The sequence below is a fragment of the Vanessa tameamea genome, chromosome 25 (genome assembly GCF_037043105.1).
Source record: "Vanessa tameamea isolate UH-Manoa-2023 chromosome 25, ilVanTame1 primary haplotype, whole genome shotgun sequence".
NCBI lineage: Eukaryota > Metazoa > Arthropoda > Insecta > Lepidoptera > Nymphalidae > Vanessa > Vanessa tameamea.
Window position 1 is genome coordinate 4838448 of NC_087333.1, and position 25291 is coordinate 4863738.

Genomic DNA, 25291 nt, shown 5'->3' on the forward strand with positions numbered 1-25291 from the left:
TTCACTTCGACCACAATCTCACTCGCGAAATGCTAAAAACCGACTTACCGTTACGTTGTTCTGATGCGTTTTTTTTTTTAAATTATAGTCAATGTAGCATATTCAGGGCAGGAATTTGGGGAGGGCAACCGGGCAACTGCCCTGACTTCATTTCTGTTTGAATTATTGCAATATTATACAATATTGCAATAGTTCAAACAGAAATGAAAATGTTTAAATTAATTTGTAAAATAATAATTAGCGGCACTACTCCTCTGTTGCTCCGGGGCCTCCACTCCTGTGTTGCCCCAGGACCAGGTGCTCTGCGCTTATCACTTTTTGATATTACACTATCGTGTTCTGCAGTGAGTTTCGAGTATCCTTACAGAATAGTTCTATAGATGTTTATAAACACATGCCATGGTAATTTAAAGTGTAATTAAATCCTTTTGTATGGATCAAGATTACAGTCACTTGTGATGCGTTATATCATTTCCGTCACATATTCTAAGAATACTAATTTCTCTGTGTTGTTTAGATTAAGGCCTAGTTACTATTTCAAGTAACGATTTGTTTGCTTACGGATGGTGGAACTGTCTACGCGGCGTAATATAATAATATCGAGATAAAAACGTTTTATAAGTTTCGAAGTCCTATGTCTATACTACTTGTATAAAGTCTATACTACTTTAAATCTTAATTAAAAATTGATCCATTGATGTACAATAACGAATCGTTAAATAAATACAACTGGGCATAAATTAGCAAAAGTAATATTTGACATGGAAAAGGATTTGACTCTATTTTTATTTATAAAACAATTCACTTTTTGAAAATAAATTCCATAACGTTCAGGAGCTTAAATATTTGTATGGACGCGAGGGAGCATTTAAATATGTAGCGTGCGAGTGGGACGCATATACCATTTATGATGATGCGCTTAAACTCCAGTGGAAATATAAGCATTAAAAAGCCTGTCAGAAAAATTAATTGATATATATCATTCTGCGTCAACAAATCTCAGTTTGTTGATTAGCCTGCGTCTATTGAACATACCAGTACTCGTCGTGGCCTATAGTAGTGATGCCATATACTAAAATGTGTTCTTAATTCCCTACATATTCAAATTTTGTTCATTAATTCTAGTATTATGGATATTTTTAGGTAAGTTTTTCGCATAGTCATTTAAAAAAATTGTAACTTAGCTTTAGCAATTGGTGCTTTTGTTGCCAAATTGAATCGCCAAATATTCGGTTAATTGGTTCAATAACCGTTCAAATTGTAAAATTGTAATTAAAAACGTGTAAAACGAAACCAAAGAGATGACTTCAGCATTTTAAAATGTGTTGTAATAACTAAAATCTTAATAATACCTAATTATTATAAATATTTAAAATGTTGTTTTTCTGTAATTTAGTTTTTTTGTGTTTATTTAATGTAATGGACTTATATAAAAAATCTTTACCTGAATGCGATATTTCTCATTTTTTTTTTAATTAATTCATTCTTATAAATATAACAATTAAAGAAATGTTATCATAATCAATTATTCATTTTGAAGCATTACAGATTTGAAACGTTAAAATAAGAAGGTTGTAAAAATGTAATGAGTATCATTTTAATTTTAATTATGTTAAAATTATTTTAAAAAAATCGATGAAGCAAGATTCTATGTAAACAACTAATGTAATTGTTTATATAATTTATTGACTATAGTGTCTTATTTGATTATTAACACCGTCTGCAAATATATAAGGTGCCTGTTGATTGAAAATCCATTAGCAATATACCGTAGGTAGGTATATTTTGCATCTTTATAAGTAGTAAGGTGATTCTTAAATTTCTGTAAGTTAGTTCATCTCTAAATCCGTGATAATACTTAAGTCATAACCTAGTTTCATAAACGGATGCACGTAAATTCGTGATATTATGTTTAAGCATACAGTTTTGCATAAAATATTTATCTCACACAGAGATGATGATTTTTTATATTACAAAAACATTTTTAATTATATTATATTTATCGAATTGACGTAGTATATTTTTATAAATACTTTAATTTTCTTTTCCGTGTTATGTTGCATTTTTTTATTTGAATTAAGAGAACTACTTAAAGTACAATCATTTATTCGAAACTTATGTCTTTTCGGAAGCTAATGAGATCAAATTTAAATGTAACATAGACTGATTAAGACTCATCTTTGACAGGTGATAAAAAAAAACAAACTTATTTCTGATCAGAAATCTCAGTCCAATTTTAGTCCTAGATTTGAACCTGGTTCTGGTCTATAGAAGTAGGACAAATTTAATGGTTTCTTGAAGGTCAATTAATTGTTAACCCCACGGTATCGAGATTTGATGACCTGTTTAATCGAGCCGCGAGGTCGCATTGATTCGGTTTGATTGGCTGTAACATATTGATTAGAACGATAGAACATTTATTGTTTTTCAACAACCTTAACGAGTTGTGCAAAATTTTTTTTTTACAGTTTCTAAATTTAAATCTAAATCTGTATCAGAAATGTCGTTAAGAAATCTGTGTGTTATATAATATTATTACCAAATATGTGTAATTTACTAATATTTTATGAATAGTTTAGAAGTCGAGGTGGCCCTATGGATAAAACACATCTTAATCTAAGGTTCAAATTTGGATAAACATTATTTACTATAAGTCATCTTGTACTCGGTGGTCAAGGTTAAATATTATAATCTAACAAGCTTGTATCAGATGGTACACCCCATGTATGCATCAATCCACTTTGGAGCATGGCGCAACAGACGTACTAGCAAACCATCTTGGATTCGCAGAAGACAGACATATACAAAGAATTTAATTTGTTTTTGGGGCCATAGCCTTCGCTGGTTTTCGCAGAACAACCAAAGTTTAATTACAATCGGATGAATGAATTACAATTAAGAAACGTACAGAGTAAAAACAAACAAACTTCAATTTTTATTCATATGGAGATTATAGAAATTTCACATTATACTTAGAAAAAATAATAATATCATTTTTATGATACAGTTATGCGTTCATTGGGCCATTAAGGTCGGTTCAATTTAAAACAGCCACTTGACCAATACTAGAGACATCATTAGCTTAGATGGATACAATCTTACATTTTAAATTATTATAACATCTTTATTGTTTATAATAATATTATAAATACGTAAGTAATTATGTCTGTCTCTTATGCTTTCACAACCAAAGCCCTAAACCGAATTTGTTGATTTACCGAACAACTAGTACAATTATATTTTATAAACGTCTTGACAAATGTTTTGTGTTTCTTCGAGAAAGTATATTTATATAGTCAAAAGTAATACTAAAAATACATGTAATATATATTATATACAATAAATAGAATTACACACGCAAATCTGCAGAAATAATTCTGAAATTGAACGGATCATCATCATATTTCATATCGGAATTCAGTTCCATATATTAAAAAAAAAACAAGCATTATAAATGTACAAATAACTCAAATTAATCTAAATTAATCCTAACTTGTATGACTCTGTATATATATTGTTTTAGTGTGATTGTCTTGGTGTGTAAATGTTAACCAGTAAACTATTTAAATGTTGTTCTTTCGCCGATAATAAGCATAATACTCTCATCTTTATTCATACTAAACGGTAACTGCTATTGGATCCATGATTGTCGTTTGGGTGTGGGAGTGTTCTTTATACCGCTTCTTTCCACCCTCAAACCCCAACCTCGTTTCGCCACTGATGTTGCTCGGAAATGTCCCACTTCTAAACAAAATTCTCCTCGACTATTAAGGAGAAGGTTTAAACCTTATTCTAGAACGGTAAACAATGCGGGTACAGCGTATTTGTAGATTTTTTATTTAACTTGCAATGTACTTTTTTTTTATGATATCGGTAGGCGGACTAGCAAATAGGTCACCTGATGGTAAGTGGTCACTACCGCCCATAGACAATGGCGCTGTAAGAAATGTTGGACAACATAAATAAATATTGGACAACATCACATACATTACTCTGATCCCAATGTAAGTAGCTAAAGCACTTGTGTTATGGAAAATCAGAAGTAACGACGGTACCACAAACACCCAGACCCAAGACAACATAGAAACTCATGAACTTTTTTCTACATTGACTCGGCCGGGAATCGAACCCGGGACCTCGGAGTGGCGTACCCATGAAAACCGGTGTACACACTACTCGACCACGGAGGTCGTCGAACGAAATGTTAACCTTATTATTTTTATTATTAAAATGTTAACCTTATTATATGAAGGGTGAGTGCGTAAGTGCCACTACAGGCACAAGAGACATAACAACTTAGTTCCCAAGGTTGATGGCGCATTGGCGATGTAAGTAAAGATTAATATTTCTTACTGCCATTGTCTGAAGTCGGTTGTGATCACTTAACATCAGGTGACCCAGTTGCTCGCCCGCCAACCTATATCATAAAAAAACCCTAATTGGCTCCAGACGAAGTTGCGTTTCAGCTTAACAGTATGAACACATAACACGATATAGCTTGGCTCGGCATTTCATCAACAAAATTTAATAAACAATTATTTAAAAATTTCAGATATTATTGCATCGTATTTTTAATTTACACTACACGACTGAAGACGACTAATGCAATAGGTAAGACTATATACAAATGAATGGTAAATATACATCTGGGTACCACTCCCTATTCAAGAAAGAGTATCCGGAAAGATCCAGCCGAAACAAATTAATGTTTAATCCTAATTTCTATTTTAAATTCGAAAGTTAGGTTGTTTATTTGTAACGTTTTCTTTTTACTAATCAATCGAAGGTCACGAAATTGGATACACTTCGTCAGGTTACCGGGTTTAACCCTTTAACAGAAGAAAATGCAGATAGAAACTAGTTTAGTTTAATTAAAACCGAACAAAAAATTTAAATTAATTGAAATTACATCTATACTGATGTTATTGGTGAAATAGTAACTCTTTCTGTCTGTTGTTCTGCTATGCCCAAGCAACTGAAGTTGATTTGAAACAACCTTTAACTATAAAGTAAGGTTTCAGGTTTTTTTATGCCCAACACCGACCAACCCCAAAACGCATATATCAATATGATTTATTTAACCTACCTACCTACTAAACCTATTAAAAATTGCATGAAGGAACGTTATGATTTAAAAGTGACAAAAAGTTTTATCGTTAAGATAGAAAAAAACGTCCTCCACCAGACAATCTTCGGAAGGATTTCAATTTGACCAAAGCATAAGGTGTTCAAATTGTAATATAGTTCATTGAATTCCCAGATAATGTAACATCAGTATCACCACTAGCGTCGTGTTCCTCGATCGGCGGTATTGATGTTGACTTTCAAACGGTAGACTTGATAGCAGTTTATCGACTGGACAGATCCAATACAACCGGTGTGACACTCGTCCAAGGTTCGCAAGATTTGCAAAGGGCATACAGAATTGGGGACGGAGCGAACCTTACTTTGCCTTTGCGGTATGTACACGTGCCTTGATAACATAATTTATATGTGGAAACAAACCACAATGTTAGTATTTCTTATACTAACATCGTGGTTTGTTTCCTTAGAATGTTTTAAATAAATCGTGACGTATACTGTATCAATATAAGTAACAATGATAGAATTCTTATCTACATAGGGTTAGTAAATATGTTGTAGGACAAAACTTATATAACAAGATCCCAGAGAAATTAAATAATATATATTAAATTTATGTTTGCTTGAGAATGGTAATTTTTAAAATAGTGTATTGTTAAATAATAAGCTCACCTTGGAAAAGAAACGATCATTCAAAATTTTGTCAACAATTATTGGTGACACGAAAAATTTGAGTAAGTTTCTTACACCGGTTTTTATCGATTCTGTGATATTTTTCCGAACCGGTGATAGATTGTCGACATTCAATAAACAAGTGCGCTATAGAATAAATGTTCACAATTGAAAACAAATTCGTTGATACAAGAAAAAGAAATTGTGCAGCTTGCAGTAATCCAATCCCTTGGGATTGGATTATTAATTCGATAAAGCTCTTCGGAGAACAACACTCATTTCAATAGGCCTTTTTATCTTGCTACATATACGATAAGATGTACGAAACAAATATAATAATAAGCGTTTTTGAAATGGAACGTACGTTCTTGGTATACGTTACTAATATAATCCCCAATTGTTAAAGCAAAAGTAAGCTGGAAGAATATATTGAAATGAAATTATATTTATGCATAATTTCAAGCAACAAAGAAATATCTAGAATGTTTTAAATGTCAGTATTTAATATAAAAATGCAAATGTAAAACAAAGAATAATGTAGGGAATTGGAACGATGAACTTTACTGACAAAGATCTTTACGTTTTAGAAGGAAAAAAACGTCTTCATCATTCGTTTCGTGTCGTATCTCTTTTGTTCGTTTATAAAATAAAATTTAGACCAGGAAGCGTAGATTAAATTAGCAATGTTAAATTGCCTGAAGGTCTCTAGTTTCGTTTCTTAGTTTAGCACAAGCCTAGATAACCTCCATTCATGAGTTATCATTAAGTCAACTATACAACGTATCGCCTAGGCAAAGTATTCCTGTGTTCCGGGTTGAAGCTAGAGTGATCCATTTGGTTAAATGTCATGCAGGGCGGACTAGCAACTGGTGACTGTTCACCTTTACCCATAGATTTTTTGTTTAAAAAAGAAGAGAGGGAAAGGTCGCCTAAAGGGGGAATGATGCTTTTTCTTTACGTGAAGATTTTTACCAATTCACACTACTGTAGCCGCGTAAAAGAACTTATTTCGTTCTTATAAATCTTCTTTTTGGGTTGGGGACCGTCGCAGACATACGTTAACAACTCATCTATTACAACAATCGGACTAATGGCTTAAAATGCATAGAGGACAAACTAATATACATCAATTTTTATTTTTACAGTGCCAATATCCCTGGGAGTATCTGCTTATCATCTAGAGCATGGGATTTCTATTTGAATATATTGTAATAATTTTTCAGACACGTCTTTCCCAATGGTCTGCCGGAATACTTTAGTGTCATAGGGACATTCAATGCTCATAATCACCGACGGCCTTGGAGCCTGATTCGCGCTAGATCACAAACGCTTCAGTTCTCAATAACATTACTGCCGAATCTGAGGAAATTTGCTGTTTTTGTGCAGCATTCTCGAGTGGTCTTTTCTTCACCTGAGGTAAGACGTTTATTGTTAAAATTTGGTTATAAAAGTAAAAACTTCTCAGAGAGAAACTAGGAAAGTATTATTTTTACGTCGTCCTGTGAAAATAAGTTGTCGCATATAAAGTAGATGATTCGTAAAGTTCAGTTCAATCTGTTGGCATTCAAGTAGAGAAGTTTAAAGTTAGAATTTAAATAATGATAGTTGTTACGCGTGGTTTCTAGTATATTTTTCCTGGATAGAGGTAACTTTTATATATTAATAAATTATGTTGATCCGCTTCTTAGTCAATGGATGAATTGATGAATACTCGCGAATCCATGAATATAATGGTTTATTTAAGCTCTCGAACAACGTTATCGCGTCAATTAGATGTCACATTTTGTTTGTTTGTATTCCTTGTGGAATAGATTATAATATTTTTGTATTTGTATGTAACAATACATTTATATACTTTCTATTGAACTGGTGTTTATTAAATATACATCTGTTGGTATTCATTATAACCAAATAAATAAGTTTATTACTCATCGAAAGTTACTCGTACAATATCTTATCCAAAAAGACTAATTTCGTTTCGAATTATTGGCACTCATAAATGAATCTGAGACCTGCATATCAAATGAAGTCTTCGAAAAGTTGAACTGGAAATTGTTCGTTGCATTTAAATTTAATCCGAGTATAAGTTAACTGTAAACCATTGCATAGACACATACACAAAATAAACACACATGACATTGTAACAAAAAGCATATTGCAATGCTTGGTGCTGTTCAGCTATATCCGTCCTAGTTGATACTCTTTAAAAGAGTATCATTTAGAGAATATTTTTAATCCTATTTCTAAGTATTTGTCTATATCTAAAAATTTTCATTGAATGTTCATGGTGCTATTTTTAAATGTTATTAACAAGATGTTATGTGTTGTTGAAGAGCCGAGATGGCCCAGTGGTTAGAACGCGTACATCTTAACCGATGATTTCGGGTTCAAACCCAGGCAGGCACCACTGAATTTTCATGTGCTTAATTTGTGTTTATAATTCATCTCGTGCTCGGCGGTGAAGGAAAACATCGTGAGGAAACCTGCATGTGTCTTATTTCAACGAAATTCTGCCACATGTATATTCCACCAACGCGCATTGGAGCAGCGCAGTGGAATATGCTACCAAACCTTCTCCTCAAAGGGACAGGAGGCCTTAGGCCAGCAGTGGGAAATTTACAGGCTGTTAATGTATGTTAATGTAACAAAATGTTTTAGCTATTCAGACCAGGGTGGCATAAACTACACGTGGCTATTACGAACGACACCGTTTACGGCGCTGTAGACTGTATTGAGGTAAAAACTAGATTTTTTTTAGTATGTTAATACATTATTAGTATTTTATTACACAACAAAAAATATATTATACAAACGACGGACTATTTGCTACAAGCATCATCACAAACCACCTCAGGAAGCTCAATACGTTTAAAGGTTACCAAAAGAGAAGTATATCATATAAAAGAAAAATAATTTATTCATATTCACACATACATACAATAACTAATCGAAATCGATACATGTATCAAAATATAATATATAATTGATATAAAAATATATTATTTATATTAGTTTCAATGTAGAATTCCACTAGAGTAAGCTCAATTAACTATTTATCGCGGCGAAACGAGAATCCAGACGGAGCTCAGTGATGGTTAATTTTGGCTTTAAATTATAATGTATTTTCACACAATAGAGAATAAACACAATACGTCTTCAAATAAAATTTTCGTTGAGACATGCTTCAATATCTGAACCTTTCTCCACATATTTCGTTCGTTCATTGTTCGTTAACACAAACATAAGAAAACAAAAGAATCGCAAATGAAACTGACATCATAAAAATCTATTTTATAGTCTTTATATGAGAATTCCCAAAAAAACTGAACAATATGTGTAATAATTACCTTGGTGGTAGGGTTTTGTGCTAGTCTGGGTAGGTACCATCCACTCATCAGATATTCTACCGCTAAGCAGCGGTACCCAGTATTGTTGTGTTCCGGTTTGAAGGGTCAGTGAGCCAGTGTAACTACAGGCACACGGGACATGGCATCTTACTTCCCAAGGTTTTCTTATAGAGCCATTGTCAATGAGCGTTGATGACCACTTAACATCAGGTGGCCTATTTGCGCGTACGTCTACCTTTATCATAAAAAAAAATGAAAATAAACTAAAACATGCTTATTTCAAAGATTGCTAGTAGACGAAAAGATACGAGTTTCCAGATTATTCTTTGATTAGTTTTTAAACTCAATGTTCCAGTTAGAACCGGAGAATATAAGTCCGCACGACTTCAGTAACGCGACGTCGATCACCATCATCAGTAACGACGATGGAACTCCAGCTCCGGTAAGAAATTACAGTAAAATTGAACTAATTTTGACGACGATCACAGTCTTGACATTCTCCATTAATAATATTTCCTTGAAAAGCCCTTATTCGTACACAATCAAATCAGGCTAAAAGTTTTTGAAGAAGGTTTTATTTAATCCAAAATGAATCAATTAATTGATATTCTAATTATTGTAAAACAGCTCCACCAATGTCTGTCCAAAATTTCAGCTAAACTCGAAACTGGTAAAAAAATTAGTTGCACTATTGAATCTTTACATAGACTGGTAAGTAAAGCTTTAAAATACTGATAAAACATCTTCATAATATTTTTTAAATGTTATAAATACAAAAAGGTCTATCCGTCTAGTAAAGAAGTACTCTAATTACTAATCTAATTAATTAAGGGCATTTACACAGTGACTAAGGCAGTCCAACTTTTTCTTTTAAATGAGATGTCTATTGTATTACGTAAAATGGCTGAAATTTCAAATAGCTGTACAAATTTTGTTATTGCCTAAAATTGTAATGTTGTTCCCTAAAATTTAGATTATTTAATTATTACTGAGTAATTTATTATTGTAAAATTATTTATGAATTAATTCGATGAGGACAATCCTGATATAGATTTAACCCAAACGATGCCGCAGGGAATAATTTGTAAGTTGCCTTTTCAGATTGATCTCCAATGGTTATCGTTGAGCTGCAACCGCTACAACCTGACTGACGAAAGTTGTGAAGAAATTGTAAGATTTTTGATTTATTTTAGTTATTATTAATTTCATTCCATTGTTACCTAGTTGTCTACTGAGGCTTTGCTCGAGTTTTGGGGGTTAGGCATAAAAATAGCTTTTGTCCTAGTTTAAGTTTGCTTAATACCGAATTTCATAAAATAAGGTTGAATTGGTTTGACCGTGAAAGAACAACAGACACACAGACAAACAGACAGAGCTACTATCGCATTTATAATATTAGTATAGAGTGGTTTTTGCCATGGCTTCGCTCACTTGTGTGGTAATAAAGGTCAGGTATACTTTCCATACCTTTAAAAAAATGTATGCTAAATTCCATGGTGATCAAGATACTTAAGGTGTTGGAGCGTTACAAGCAAACAAACACACATTCACATTTATAATATTAGTTAGGGTTTGACCTTTAATTTGAAGTTAGCTTTGACCTTTGTTTGTAAAAAAAAAAACAAGTTTATTATCCAGTTTAGAATATGCTCTAAACCTCCTCCTCGAGACTTTTGCCCAGAAGTGCGACTGTTAATTGTTATGTCAATATTAGTGAATAAGATCGGATTATCAGGTTCAATTTTTTTTTTATTTTAAATTAATTTTTGTTTTACATAAGTTGTTTGTTTTCAGGAAATACCCGAATTTTTGATTGCCACTATACCTCCAGTAAGTACATTCACAATTTACTACGGGGGACGGGATTTTTGGGTGGTCGTAGTAGATATTTGAGTAGTTTTTCTATCGATTACATCTGGCAACATAATTGATTGACAAAATGTTTTGACAGTTTAATGAAATTTATTGACGCGTTCCAATTTTGAATTTAATGACGCCACCAAAAATAAAATATGGCGTAGGAAACGGTTGGATAGTAATAAACATAATAGTTGAAGATATTCTCTGGCCGATATAATACATTGTCACTATGATTCGTAGGCGTAAATTTTATTGTAAGATCATCTCCATAACTCAGGGATCCGATATGGCTTATGCGAACATAAGCTCTGAGGCCGTATTTGTGACGTCACACTATTGTTATTTGTTATGTTTAAGTAACTTGTACAATTTAAATTATTTTATTTTCATTCATTTTCATAATGTTTCCAAATAAAAGCATATTCATGTAACTTCATATTTCAAATTTCTATTCAATATACATATGGGCCTATATAAATGGGTCGTCTAGTAATTTAAGATCGATCATGCCTAAAGGCATCGAAACTGTAGGAAGTATAAACTGCTCCAAACCGGTGTTATCGGCAGACAGATATTCTACAGCCAAACAGCGCCAATGACTATGGCGACTTATCACTAGACCATTTGACCGGCCGCTTAACTAAAACTAAACTATTTCGATTTATTTCTAATGCCGGACTCCTACGTTTGACGAGTGTTCATTGCAATTTCGAAACTTACAAAACATTTTGAATTACGTCTTCTAGGTAAAAGGAATACAAGCTACTTAGTTAATAAACTGATACTATTTTTTTTCAGTTTCCTGTCGTGCCGCCAAATATTGACCCTTATTTGGAACAAACATGTAACCAAACATGTCCTCCGGTATGTTAAGACTTCACCACATAGAATAAAATGCATGTAGTTCTCATGTATATATATATTTGCTTTAATGACTTAACTTTAACCTTCAAGGGTCCTGAAGGGCCCCCAGGGGCAAAAGGGGAAGATGGTATTAGAGGCTACACAGGATTGCCGGTAAGACTATGTTATATATCTGTTTTTTTCGTACGTTATGATTTATTACTTTAAAGTAATTACTTTATAAAAACTTGTAGGGAGTACGTGGCTTGCAAGGGCCCCCTGGTTTAGAGGGGTCTCCAGGGCCTAAAGGGGAGAAAGGAGAAAGAGGACCAGCGGGAAACGTTAATAATGTGTGTATTTTATTGAGTATTTGCAAGAGTATAATTAAATACATTGTATGTACAAAAAGACCGGCTACGGGGTCAATTTCAAAAGATGCAACTATGCAAAACTACATTATTAGTGCACAATCTGCTCGAACAGAGTAAGTTGTACTCTGTGTCGTGAACGTTCACTCTGTGTTCAGACTGTTCATTTTTCGTTCATTGGGAGTGGGAATGAAAGATGCCGAATGAACCGATCCAACGACGTTGGATCAGTTCACTAATGAATTAATTCGGCACTTTTGTTTCACTTTGTGTTTAGACGTGTCACTTTGAGTGAAAGATGCAAAATGAAATGTCTGATTCCACCTTTTGGAATATATCAAATTAGTAAAAACTTGTAAAATTGTCTATGTCTAAATAATATAAATAATAATAAGACAAAGAGATAATTTATTGAGAGAAAAAAATCAATAACATTACTGGTCCGATTCGAGATCTTAGGAGAAATATTCTGTAAGATTTATTTATCTTTTATTGTCACGATATTCTAGGTGACACTAGTTCCTGGACCTCCAGGAAAGGAAGGTCCACGTGGACCGAAAGGCGAAAAAGGAGTTCAAGGTTTTAAAGGTATAATATTATTACTGTATTATATATTTGCCATTTCATTGTTTGATGACTAAAAATTAACTGTCTTTACTTGTAGACAATTAATGGACATAATACAACATTAATGTTATTTCCTTCTGAACCCAAACATAAATATTCCATATTTTGTTTGTAGTTCGTCGTTGCGCCTGCAAAAGTCAATGTGTTTTTTTCTTATTTTTGGATTGTTATGCCGTTTTAATCGTTATTTCAATACGCACGTACTGTAAAAACAGTTTCGTGATAACTTCAATAATTTAAAAGTTTTAAAATTTAGCTGTGACGTACAGACATCGAAAGCTACATAAATTGAAATAACGATTAAAACGGCATAAGAATCTAAAAATAAAAAAAAACACGGTGACTTTTGCAGGCGCAACGACGATCTGTGACTTAGACTTCTCAAGCTACTGGTTAGCATACATTAATTCAGCTTTAAATGATTAATCAAAAGCATTTGGTGATAACTACCTCAGATATTATTTTTTTCACTATGTTCCGTACTGTTAAATTAGCAAGTAGAGTTATTTATAAATAAAAAAAGTAATAATTCAATTTATTTGTCTTCACGTATGGACAGCACAAAAATATCACTTAATTTATCGATATATCGATTTAATACAGTAAACCTTAGTAAGAGGTTAACGTCTTCGGAGGCAGTATACTGCTATCTTATTTTAAATCTAGCTTGGTCAAGATATTTGAGAACTCAACGATTATATATATTTATAGTTAGTTAATGTTCTGCAAAAAATTGAGTAAATCTCCACAATCGACCATTCCAGTTATAAAGCTGTAATAGTCAATTGGATTTGCAAATTTTCAACTCTACCAAATCAAGAAAACGTTTTTCGATCAAGTAAAGACTCATGTCAAATTAAATAGTAGAAAATTTGTAGTACTTTCATAGATATCCATTTGCCTCAGTTCTTCTGCCTATAACACGATTTATTATGTTGGTATTTTAGGTGATCCAGGCGAGGCTGGGTTAGTTGGCTTAGCTGGACTTCCTGGGGTAGACGGAAGAGACGTGAGCATACGAAATCAAAATATTTTTTATTCAAGTAGGCTCTTATGAGTTGAATCGTCGTTTGGACTGTACATAGATTCTACTATGAAGAATTAGCAAGGCACTCAATAGTTACTTTTTTTTCATATGAAGTACATAGTCCACTAAACATATATATATATTGCTATATAGCGGATACAAGTATATTAACAAACTTATGTCAAAATAATAAAAATGTTACTAAAATTTATTTATATGTACATCATATTCCTGACTTCTTCCATTGATTTAAAATCAAATAACTTTGTCAACAAAAACAAATTGTTATAAACAGGGTTCCCCGGGTCCTCCTGGACCTATGGGCCTTCGAGGAGAACCAGGCCCTGTAGGCCCCCCTGGACCAGCAACTAGCATTAATGTTCCATTAACTCATGGTAAAATAATTTAAATTATAGAATTATAGAAACTAGAAACTGCTTGCTATTTAAAAATTGAGGAAACCATAGAATATAGAACAGAGTTGTTTCAGTGGTTAAAACGCGTGCGTCTTAGCCGATGATTGCGGGTTCAAACCTAGATAAGCACCACTGAATTTTGATGTGCATAATTTGTTTATAATTCATCTAGTGCTCGGCGGTGAAGGAAAATATCGCGAGGAAACCTGCATGTGTCTAATTTTAATGAAATTCTGTCACATGTGTATTCACCAAATCGCGTTGGAGCAGCGTGGTGGAATAAGCTCCAAAATGAATTTGTCTTTGTGCATTTATATATATTGATCAAGTTATTCCACTATAAAGGTCAAAAGGGTGAGAGAGGTCTTCCTGGTAAGCCAGGGCTCGATGGAATTCCTGGGCCGATTGGACCACGGGGGCCATCCGGTGTCGCTGTCAGTATTTATTCTTAAATAATTTGTCTATTATTGTTTATAAAATTTAACCATTAATTATATTATTTTTATATATCTTAATAAATCAATGAGGCGACGTGTTGTTATGTTTTGTATAAATGGCTGTATTTTGCTGTTTCACTCGCTTTCAATTTAGACAATTGAAGTCTACGCACAATAAGATCTTGTAGGTACTTGTGAGTACCACTCAAACGAATGCACGCCGATTACATAACGTGGAAGGGCTTCTGTAAGACATCAATTCGTATCTCACTCGTAATATTGACAACCGACTTAAAGTGATACGGCATTTTGATACGTGTATCCTATAAATTTTATAGTCATGTTTGTCAATGTCGTATATCATATCACATTTGACATTTCGATGTTCGCTGGTGTTCTGCGGTGAGTTTGAGTTTCATGTTACAGAATAGCCTAAACGATTTCTATTCCTCAGTTGAGATGTAATTGTATGTCATTATTTCGATAAAATAAAAAATGCTTGGTAGATGAATTAACAATTTTTTATAGAGAATTTCAAAGTTATTTATTATTTGTTGTTAGGGTATACCAGGTATTCAAGGTCCACCAGGTGTACCTGGTATACCAGGGGGAAGAGGGTTACCGGGCGTACAGGGATCTCCAGGCGAAAGGGGCCCCGAAGGACCGCAAGTGAGTTGATTTTTTTTACACCTAACAATAAAGATACAATACAATCATTAACTCGTAGCATGGAATTTCCAAGTCGTCGGCTAGCTTATAAGACCGCATATCTCGAGCAGTGGCGTGGCTAGGTGGGTGCAGAGAAAAAAATCCGGCCTTCAGCATCTCTTTAACTTATATTGCTCTTCAAAATTATAGATAGGAATAAGAATAGAATACAAGATACAGTGAGTTGAACTTATCATTAGTAGGTTAAATACATACGTCATCTCTCTTCAAGGCTCTTCAAAGCTTAGGTAACAGGGCCCCTGAGCTACTTAGACACCTAGCCTTACGATAACAATGCCACTGATCTCGATGTTCTGGGTGTATACCCCGGGTCGCGCTAATAAGATTATTGGCTTTTCTGGCAGGAATGTCTTGGTATCAGTCAGGTAGAGGGCAGTGTTTATACCCTCATGCTTGGTTAAGCACGAAATTTAATGGCTTTTATGTGCTTTTTGGACCAATGTCCTGCGCCTGAATTCTCTTCGGCACTATTGTCCCTCGGATTATGAAAGTGAGCCATTAAAATAAGGCCTTGTGATCTCGCTCGTCCAAGTCCATCGTATGGATGTTAGTCCAACGTCCAATAAGGACGCAGGATTGTGAAAGAATTGATAACAATATAATTAAATGACACAGAAAAAGTGCGTAGTAAACAAACCTCAAAAATGCACAAGCACGATTTATTTTTAGAGACTATCCTATGTTCCTAGGGTCCTGAAGGGCAGAGAGGATTACCGGGAGTCCCTGGTCCACCTGGAATAACCGCATCACCTTCCGTTAGTTTACTTGGCTCACCTGGGCCTCAAGGGGATAAGGGACAGGTAACCAAAAAATTAGATTTCAAGATATTTTCAATTGGCTTGGTAATATTCTGATAATGGTTGTTATATTTACGTTTTTTTCTTGAAATTTTAAAAACACAAACAATAATTTGGCATGAATGTTATTTTAGGAAGAGTTAATTAATTGTAATTCAAATATAATATATGTAGCTTTATATTGTAAAACTTTTTGGGGTAGAAAGGAGAAAGCGGTCTTCCAGGATTTCCAGGACGAAATGGAATAGATGGTGTTCCAGGCGTCCCTGGACAGCGGGGATTACCGGGTTTGCCAGCACCAAGTAGTATCATTACTCAGGTAATAAAAACGACAATTAAGTTAAGCGCAGCGTTCGTATCACATTGAGGATTCATAAGGTATGAGAAGTAAATACCTTATGAATCCTCTTAATAATACTCTATAAATAATAATTAATAGTCGTAGAAATTGAAATTTGAGTTTGGTGGTAAAAAATCGATTTTAATTACGCTTTTGCCAATTTCCTCAGTGTCGTGCTGAATAATTTTAGTATTTTTGTTCTAGCTCCCGTCAATATCAGAGAATGAAGTTAGAAATATCTGCGAAGATCTGATTAAAGGTAAAAAGGAACTGTATTTATAAAAAAAAACATATATATATTGTGTAAGATTACCCCGTTGATCTCGTGGCTAGATTATAAGGCAGAAGATTTCAAAATCTTGGACAAAAAGTTGTTGATTTTTCCGTCAAGAAATTCTCCGTAGAAGTTTTGAACTTGGGACTCAGCTGTGCCTCACACATAAGTTATTAGTCCTGCGTCTGAACCTTCTCAGGACATGTCCAATCGGATTATGTGAGATAATAAGATCAACTGTTTATTATAAGAGTGAATACAGGAGAGCACCGGTTTTGCGCACACTTGAGTTTGCCCTCAATATTATACAATTTTTCCTGGACTGTCTCTTGGATCATCGGGTTATTAGAGTGAGGTCATAGGGAGGTCATCTGTTTGTTATCTCTTACATATTTAGCTATTCTCCGTTGAAATGGCTGCTGTGAATGAAATCGGTTAGGAGTCCATTACACATCGCGTTACACTAATTAACAACTACCTTCTTTTTAAAGTTTGTTAAAATATTAAAGTTTAGTCATTTGTTTAATTATTTTATATATTTTTTTCAATGATAAATAGAGCGGTTCAAAGAGCTGGCAGCATCACTCGTAGTACCAAATATAGTTCCAACTGAAGGTAAAAGAGGACCTCCAGGCAGACCAGGGCCTCCCGGTAATCCAGGTATGTCTTTAGAAGTAACTTATCCTTCACAATCCAGTAAGATTTTAATTTGTATTTTATGCGTTGTTAGCAATATAATTTATTAACATCTTAAATTACTTTTCGAGGGTAATCATTGGTGAGGAAGGTGTGTTTTAATAATAACATATTTATTAATAGCCTTTTTTATATATGGTTCTAATAAAGACTATGATTAGCTAAAATTTACGTCTGTAAAAACGAGTTTGAGTCCTCCTTGAGGAAGCAGGAAAGAAGAAGCAGAAGTAGGAATTTAGGTCTTTATAACTGAAATGAGCTTAGCTTCCTGTAGTTACTTTATTTTTAATCATTTTTTTAATATATTTTATTAAACCAAAATATGAATCAAAATTTTCTTACTTTCTTCTAGGATCACCTGGTGATTCAGGGCCAATGGGGCCACGTGGTTATCCTGGAGAGACGGGAGAGCCGGGAAGACCCGGTGGCCAAGGTCTGAGAGGAGACAAGGGTGATAAAGGAGAGAGAGGTGCAGATGGTATTGGACTACCAGGACCTGAAGGCCCAGGTGGATTACCAGGTGCGTTTTATTATTTTTAGGGAGTTTATTCATATAGGATAAGATCACGGGTGACCATGTTCCGCTCGGCTCTAATAATTAGATATAAGAATGTCGGTATAATCTATTTTTTTTTCAGGAAATTATTAGACATTCATATGATTGCACACATATATTTTTATATACTGGCTTCTGCAAATCAACCTAAAAATCTATAAATGTTCAGGTTTAGACAATGTTATAATATTCGTATCTTCATTCGGGCTGCGTGATTAGTACTGAGATTCTTGAAACGTAATTAAAATTTTGAAAACGTCCTGACATTTTTTATCTTCCTATTCTATTATGTATGTAGTCAATGTCGCATACCAGTTACCGTTGTTTCATGATCGAGCTCTACGTCTAGTTTCAAGTTTGTTGTTAATAATAGCAACAATTGCTTTGTGTTTTTAAAAAAAATCACATTATTTTGGTCCAGGACCGATGGGACCACCTGGACTGGAAGGCAGATCTGGTCAACGTGGTGACCCTGGCAGAGAAGGTTAGTTATTAGATTAATAGTATATTTAAATTTAAATGCAATATTTTTCGATAATATCCACAGATTTTGATAATGTTGTCCTTTGAAACAGTACTTATAGACATAATATAATTTTGATTGAACGCTTACAACAAAATAGCATTGGTGTATGTTACTAAATGGTGTCCTCCATCTCGCTCTGGAGCAGCGTTGTAAAATAAGCTCCAAACCTTCTTAAGAGAAAAGGGCCTCGTCTTTGGCCAATTGTGGGACATTTTCCGGCTGTTGGCTGTCTGCAATATTACTTTTACTCGAGAGTGAGTGAAAGAGAAATCCCAGCACCGCAATATCTTAGTTTTATTCAGGTACAAAGTCTGGGTGGGGTTTTCTTGTCATAGGACATTGCGGACAGGCAAAAAGGCTTATATTAAATGGTCAGCTTCACTTATAGACCAAAGTGCTGATAGAAATATGAACTATTATTTTAATTATATATCCAAACATGGGAGAAAGTCACGTCCCTTGTGCCGAAGACAATTAAATATGGCAGTATGGGTGGCACCAACACAGACGGGCTTACACAACACCCTGACTCTTAATAACCTTCAATATATGTACATATGTATATATTATATATGCTTATCAAATTACAGGAGCAATAGGTCCGAGAGGAATTCCAGGTCCAAGAGGAACCTGTGATTGTCCCAGTGTCGGGTACTACGCCTATTCACCCCTTGGAAATAATAAGGGGCCATAATTATGTGTTCATAGTTTAATCTAAGTTAGTTTTATTGTTTTTGCTCCAATAATTTAGATTATTGACTGTTTCCTTGCTTTATATTTGTAGACAAATGTACTTAAGTTTATTTGAAGTATACGAAGTGAAATAAATAGCGTGACGTGGTGGTTTTTTTTTTTCTCTAAATGTAAATCGCTCTGTCTGTCGATACGTTTTACCGGTTAATTTACTGAACTGGTTTTGATTAAATTTAGTATGGAGTAAGTTTGAATTTCAACAAAGACTACTATTTTTAATAAACCTTTGATGGCCATTTCTGACGGATTTTGTACGTAACCGAAATCCACGCGGACGATGCCACGAGTACACCTAGTCCAGAAGTATAGTAATATTTTTTCTTAGTAGGACTTTTTCATCTTAGACCATCAGGTATGACTGAAGTCAAGCATCAGCCTATCCTGTACATGAAATTTGTAAAACATTAATGAACTTGCAGGACTATAATTACTAACATCATAAATATTTTTCTTCTATGATTTTTATTTAAAAAACTTAATACATTTAAAATAATAGACTTTCAAGTTTTTGTTGTACTCTCTGACAGTTTTAAGATCTGTATTTTGTAGTAAGTAGCTACGTAACGTCTTCCGCGTGCTGCAATTTGCAATAAAAATTCGGAGTAATTTATCTACGAGTTCCGCCTCCCCGGATCGAGTAATATTAGTAAGTACAAACACGTGTATAGCTAATTCTCATAGAAGAAATAGTAAAGATAATACGCACGACAAACAGCGCTCGATTAAAATATATTTATTATAATACATAACTATTTCAATTACCTACTCATATCCACTGTAAATCTACTTCCAAAGTATGCACTCTAAGTCATCACACGCACACATCTTCAAATTATTGATGTCACTCACTCACACTAATGCACGCCAATAATATTTAACGTGGAGGAGCGCAACTTCATAATAGTCTCTGGTTTGAGAAAACTTTTTAAACGATAGTAAGATTTGCAAAAATAAAACAAAAATTCATTTCAATATATATTGATGACTTTATAAAATAAAAAATTACGTCGTAATAAAATAAATAACATTTAAAAAAAAAAACTCTTCATAAAACATAATTGTCTATGGATCGTCTGTCTTCAAAAGATTCTTCAATACTCATCTAAATTAGGCGGTAACAGGCTCAATTTCTCGAACAGTATCGATTTCAGCTTTACAAAAGAAACACTGCTTACTGTTAAGGAGATGTTGCATTATGCATGCCCTGAAACAACGTAAGTGCTAAGCGAACTACTGCGAAATGAAAATACGAAAATTTCCACTCGAGACCGTTCTCTGTACATTTACTGAAGTTATACGAATTCGTTACATTTCAATAAACGTTCTACATTTAATTCCAATCTGATAGATATCTAAAGAATGTTTATTCTGTCTATGGGAAAATTAAGTATTTTCATATAAACACAAATTCATCATTATTTAGTTGCACTTAAATTGAACAAACTCAACTTTTTAATATATAAACTCAACACAAAAATATCAGGACAGCAGAATACAATAAAACAGTGCAATTTGTCTACAATCGCGCGTAGTACTTTATAGTTCACAGATAATTAAAAAAACTGTTTCATGACTAAATTGAAATATAGAACATTTTTATACACGGGACCATGCCCACCGCATTTTGCTATTAAAAATAATAAAAAGTTTAAAATACCTGCAAGAGTGATGTCCGCAAGGCATAAATGCAGTATCCGCAGGTCTGGCATAGCAGATCGTACAGAGTAGGTCTGACTGTGTCCCACTAGAGCCCGGCGACTTTGTCGTCATTTGGGCATCACGAGCCGCTCGTAATCTCTCGACTAACTTTTCCAGGGAATTTAGCTCTTGTGCGCTCACATCGTCTGGGACTGTGATTAACAAAGGTACCTATATTTAATAAACGAGAAGACCAAGAAGTCAATACTTGTATCAGAAGATGTAGCGCGTTCCGGTTAAGGTTTTATTATAAAACATTGCAAACAACGTCCGTCGACGGATAATCTCTTTGTAAATTATAACTACATATATAAAAGTCTGTTAAACCTTTAATATATATGTATGTATAATGTTATTGCATTTGGTAGAACAAAAAAATACTTAGAAGAACCGATGTGAGAAACCAAGGTTTTGTTATTTGTCTTATTTATAACTAGCGACCCGCCCCGGCTTCGCACGGGTGCAATGCTGATACTAAATATACGACAGTATGTCTTTATATACAACGTTCACAGTTTTTTAGTCATTAGGCAATACAACCCGCTATGTCCCTGCGTTTTAAATCTGTAATATCTTCGAAAATATTCATTTAAATTACATACTGTAAACGGCCATATTGATCTATATTAAATTCACAATGTATTTAAGGTACTTAATTCGATAAGGATTAACGTTGTATTGCTTAAAATCGAATATAAGCCATTATTTCTCGTAAAAAGTGAAGAACTGGTTATTGTGGTTTATCCCTAAGAGATAGACATAAACCATCGCGCTTTTTAAGGTGACAATACTGTAAGCGCAAAAAATTGTGTTTATTTACGACATCACTTTAAAACACTCTAAAATTATCAATGTTTCTACTATATTGTGCATGTATTATACATATAAACAATTGAATCAATCTATTTATTAAAAAAAAACAGCAAAATCCGTTGTGTAATTTTAAAGGTCAAAGCATACACAGGGACAGACAGACAGCGTTAAGCGTCTTTATTTTATACTATGTAATGATAGCACTGTATAATATTTGTGGGCGATTTTTGTATAGTATTAATTTTGGAGGCGATTGTGAAGGACACATAGTGTATACGCAACCATAAGAGCTCTTAATATGTATATTGCAGTGGGAAAGAGTTAAGTCGCAAGTCATATTCATATTCACGTGCTTCCTGAGTCACGGGGCTCTAAACACAAACTAAAAAACTTACAACCTCTTTTGCCAGACTTGCGAGTAGAGATTTGACTCCAGATCTTTAGGATCACTAACATTATAGCAAGTACTCTAACGTATGTATGTATTTATTAAAAAAAAACAATTCAATCACAATTTTATTGAAGTCGTTCTTTTATTATGTGACGATATCACAAAAATATTGGAAAATTAAAATGGGTTGGAACATGCCCTTCGACTAAACTTGACCTAATTGGGCACTTCGCGTCTACCTATAACTGACCTACAGCATCGTCATAAATTAACTGTTTTAACATTATGTTAGCTGATAAAATGAGTCACTATACATTATCATTGGGTATATTAATAAAATATATTTATAATAATTTGCAAGCGATACTGGCTTGGTCGTTAAGTCCAATCAAGCAGAAATTAGCCCTAATGTTAAATATATATATTAGTAAATAATTCTTTTCGTCGTCTTTTTAATTATAAGTAACATATTGGCATCGACAAAAATATTAAAAGTACTAAAATATAGGCAAAGTTAAATTAAACTATAACTAAATATAAACAATTAAAAAAGGTTTAATAAGACTTTTATAATTTACAAAGAGATTATGACAGTGCATCTGTGTTAGAGCACATACTTGTGCATTATAATATCTATATAATATGATGGCGATCATCAGATCATATTGGCAGTTGGCTAGAATCTTTGGGAATTGGCCGACATTGGGCAGAATAATCATCGTATTAAACACTTTTATATAATAAAATTAGAGTGTCTGTTTGTAATATTAAAATAACCGCTTTTTACTACATGGATATGTATGTATACACGGTACATATTCCAAAATAACACTTTTTACAATTTTTGTGTCTGTCTGTTTGTTATATATATATATATATATGTGGAACGGCTGGACCAATTTTCACGGGACTATCACTGGCAGATAGCTGATGTAAAAAAAGTCATATGTTATGAAATGATGGACATCTATACCAATCAGCAGATTGCTGTATCTGCTCCTCCATCTGAGCGTGATTGAAGATTCATTCATACAAACATCCTTTTACATTAGGACCATTAGTAGGATTAAAAAAATAGTATATATTTATACGAACATTTGTAGAAGGAGAAATTTTTATTTTTATCTTTCTCCAACATAAACTCGAGCCCGTCCAAGCGGAACAGCGGCTCGGATACCAGTGAATTGGTAACTTTACTCAGGTGCTGAAAAGCGAAAAATATATTTTTAAATATTACTTAAAATACCAAATACTTTGCCTGAGTATACCTAAAAATATTCAGTTGTCTCCAAGTGGCGGCGTCGGTGAATACAATTGGTGTTGATTAAGTAATAATTGTATTAAAAGAAATAATAAGTAAATGATTTTACTGTCGTTGTTTTTAATAGTCTTCGAATATTGCTAAAAGAGGTTATCTTATGATTGGCTCACGACGGCATCTGGCCGAATTAAGCAGATGGGTCGCATTGACGTAGCCAAGGTTTTGTTCCCTTGGCAGGGCAATGCTCACCCCATGCTCCTATCTAGCTACGCCAATGCTTAGTCGCTTGCCTAGATTTTAACGATTGTGTTAATACAAGTGCTATGGATAGACACTTAATAAATAGTTAATTAAGGGTGTACAGTTTTAATTTAGTAGCCTAGTGCTAGTGCGCTAAGTGATAACTCAATTAGTGTCAGAACTTAACCTTGCAATGAAGCAGATTATTTTCTACTTATGAGCAAATACTTCATCTCTTATTTAAGACTGAATTAGAAGCTTAATTAATTACGCGGTGTTCAAGGGGACCAAAAATATAAGTCAAAAATTTCACTTTATTTTTTTCGTATTAAGATTTAAAATTTTAAATACTTATGATGCAGGTTAAATAGAAATGACAGATATCATATCACCAAAATGAAAATATCCTGATAAATTTAGAAGAGTATTTTTTGGACCTGAGACATGAGACTTGCTTTATTAATCCACCCATTAACTATAACGATTAACTAAACTTTCTAGCTATATATGAAACATACTTATATCCAAAATTCAGGAAATAAAAACTTACATCCTGTGGCAACTTTGGGTCTAATATTCTAATCAGACACCCGGCCACTGGTGCTAACGCGACGTAATAGTGCACTCGATCCGTATCTGGTAGACCTCGAGCCACGAGTCTTCTGAAGCCAGCAGCACCACCACCTCGAACGCAAATCCGAGATACAACCGCCATTAGAATCTATAAATGGAACAACTTCTTAGAGTGAGGCCACACGAGTACGTTGCAAAGTTTGAGCGTTTAGTTTCCGGTTTATTCATAAAAATATCCATGGCATGCGTCATCAGAGAATTCATGTAACTAAGTAAGGTGATCAGGGATAAGCGGAGCGGGTGGAGGCGTAACGCAAGAGTGACTTATACTGTTAAAATGATTTACTACATAACACGTTTATTTAACTATATTGACACACACGCTGAATGTTGTGACGTTCGTAGTAGCGGCGGCATTTTGTTGCGACTTTTGTGATCCTGTGGCACTCCATACGTTGTAATTAGAGCGTTGCGACAACGCAGAAAACTGGCAACGTCCGTGTGGCGTCACTCATAGTTTGTCAATAGTACTTTTAAATCGACATTTTATAAAATTAATGAATCGCAAAGCTTGTATTGCTTGCTTAATCTACGACAGATTCCACTGTAAAGACCCAATCAGAAACTCGGTAGTTACTTAGCTGTGCCGTTATTATAAATTAGTAATAAATTATAAATCAAAATTATATTTAGCATGAAAATATAACAAATCCTAATTTTACTCTTTTTTATTATCTCGGCATTATATTTTATCGAATAAATCGAAGTGTTATTCACGAAGCAATTTATTTTACTTATCAACCAAACTTATTTGCCAATTCTGCAAAATTCTGTAAAGTTTCATAAAATGATTGTTATTGTTTTTGATAAAAATCTAAACAGGTCAAACTGCGATGCGAATCTTTCCATTAACTCGAAGACGAATAAAAAGAACTTTTGCAATAAAAGAGAAAAAAACCTCAATA

At 33.7% G+C, this 25291-nt stretch overlaps 3 protein-coding genes across 3 annotated transcripts in view; 1 reads left to right on the forward strand and 2 right to left on the reverse strand.

The window, feature by feature from the left end:
* Positions 1–25291, reverse strand: part of Eif2alpha (eukaryotic translation initiation factor 2 subunit alpha) — a 196214-nt gene that overhangs the window by 5493 nt on the left and 165430 nt on the right. The window lies entirely within an intron of this gene.
* LOC113403432 (collagen alpha-1(IX) chain-like) lies at positions 1019–19437 on the forward strand. The gene is made up of 23 exons (XM_064218943.1): positions 1019–1143; positions 4553–4611; positions 5261–5459; positions 6978–7170; positions 8413–8490; positions 9457–9543; positions 10203–10271; positions 10896–10931; positions 11760–11825; positions 11916–11978; positions 12059–12154; positions 12682–12760; positions 13747–13808; positions 14122–14221; positions 14588–14676; positions 15241–15348; positions 16098–16208; positions 16408–16524; positions 16750–16804; positions 17378–17479; positions 17868–18035; positions 18493–18555; positions 19188–19437. The coding sequence occupies exons 1-23, from the start codon at positions 1130–1132 to the stop codon at positions 19289–19291; spliced, it is 2118 nt and encodes a 705-aa protein (XP_064075013.1). The 5' UTR covers positions 1019–1129; the 3' UTR covers positions 19292–19437.
* Positions 20458–25291, reverse strand: part of LOC113393642 (E3 ubiquitin-protein ligase RNF123-like) — a 53836-nt gene continuing 49002 nt past the window's right edge. Inside the window, exons 32-35 of the mRNA XM_064219001.1 lie at positions 24304–24474; positions 23348–23456; positions 21008–21200; positions 20458–20554 (exon numbers count right to left, since the gene is read on the reverse strand). Coding sequence (XP_064075071.1) covers positions 20458–20554; positions 21008–21200; positions 23348–23456; positions 24304–24474 — 570 coding nt within the window. The remainder of the gene's footprint in view (positions 20555–21007; positions 21201–23347; positions 23457–24303; positions 24475–25291) is intronic.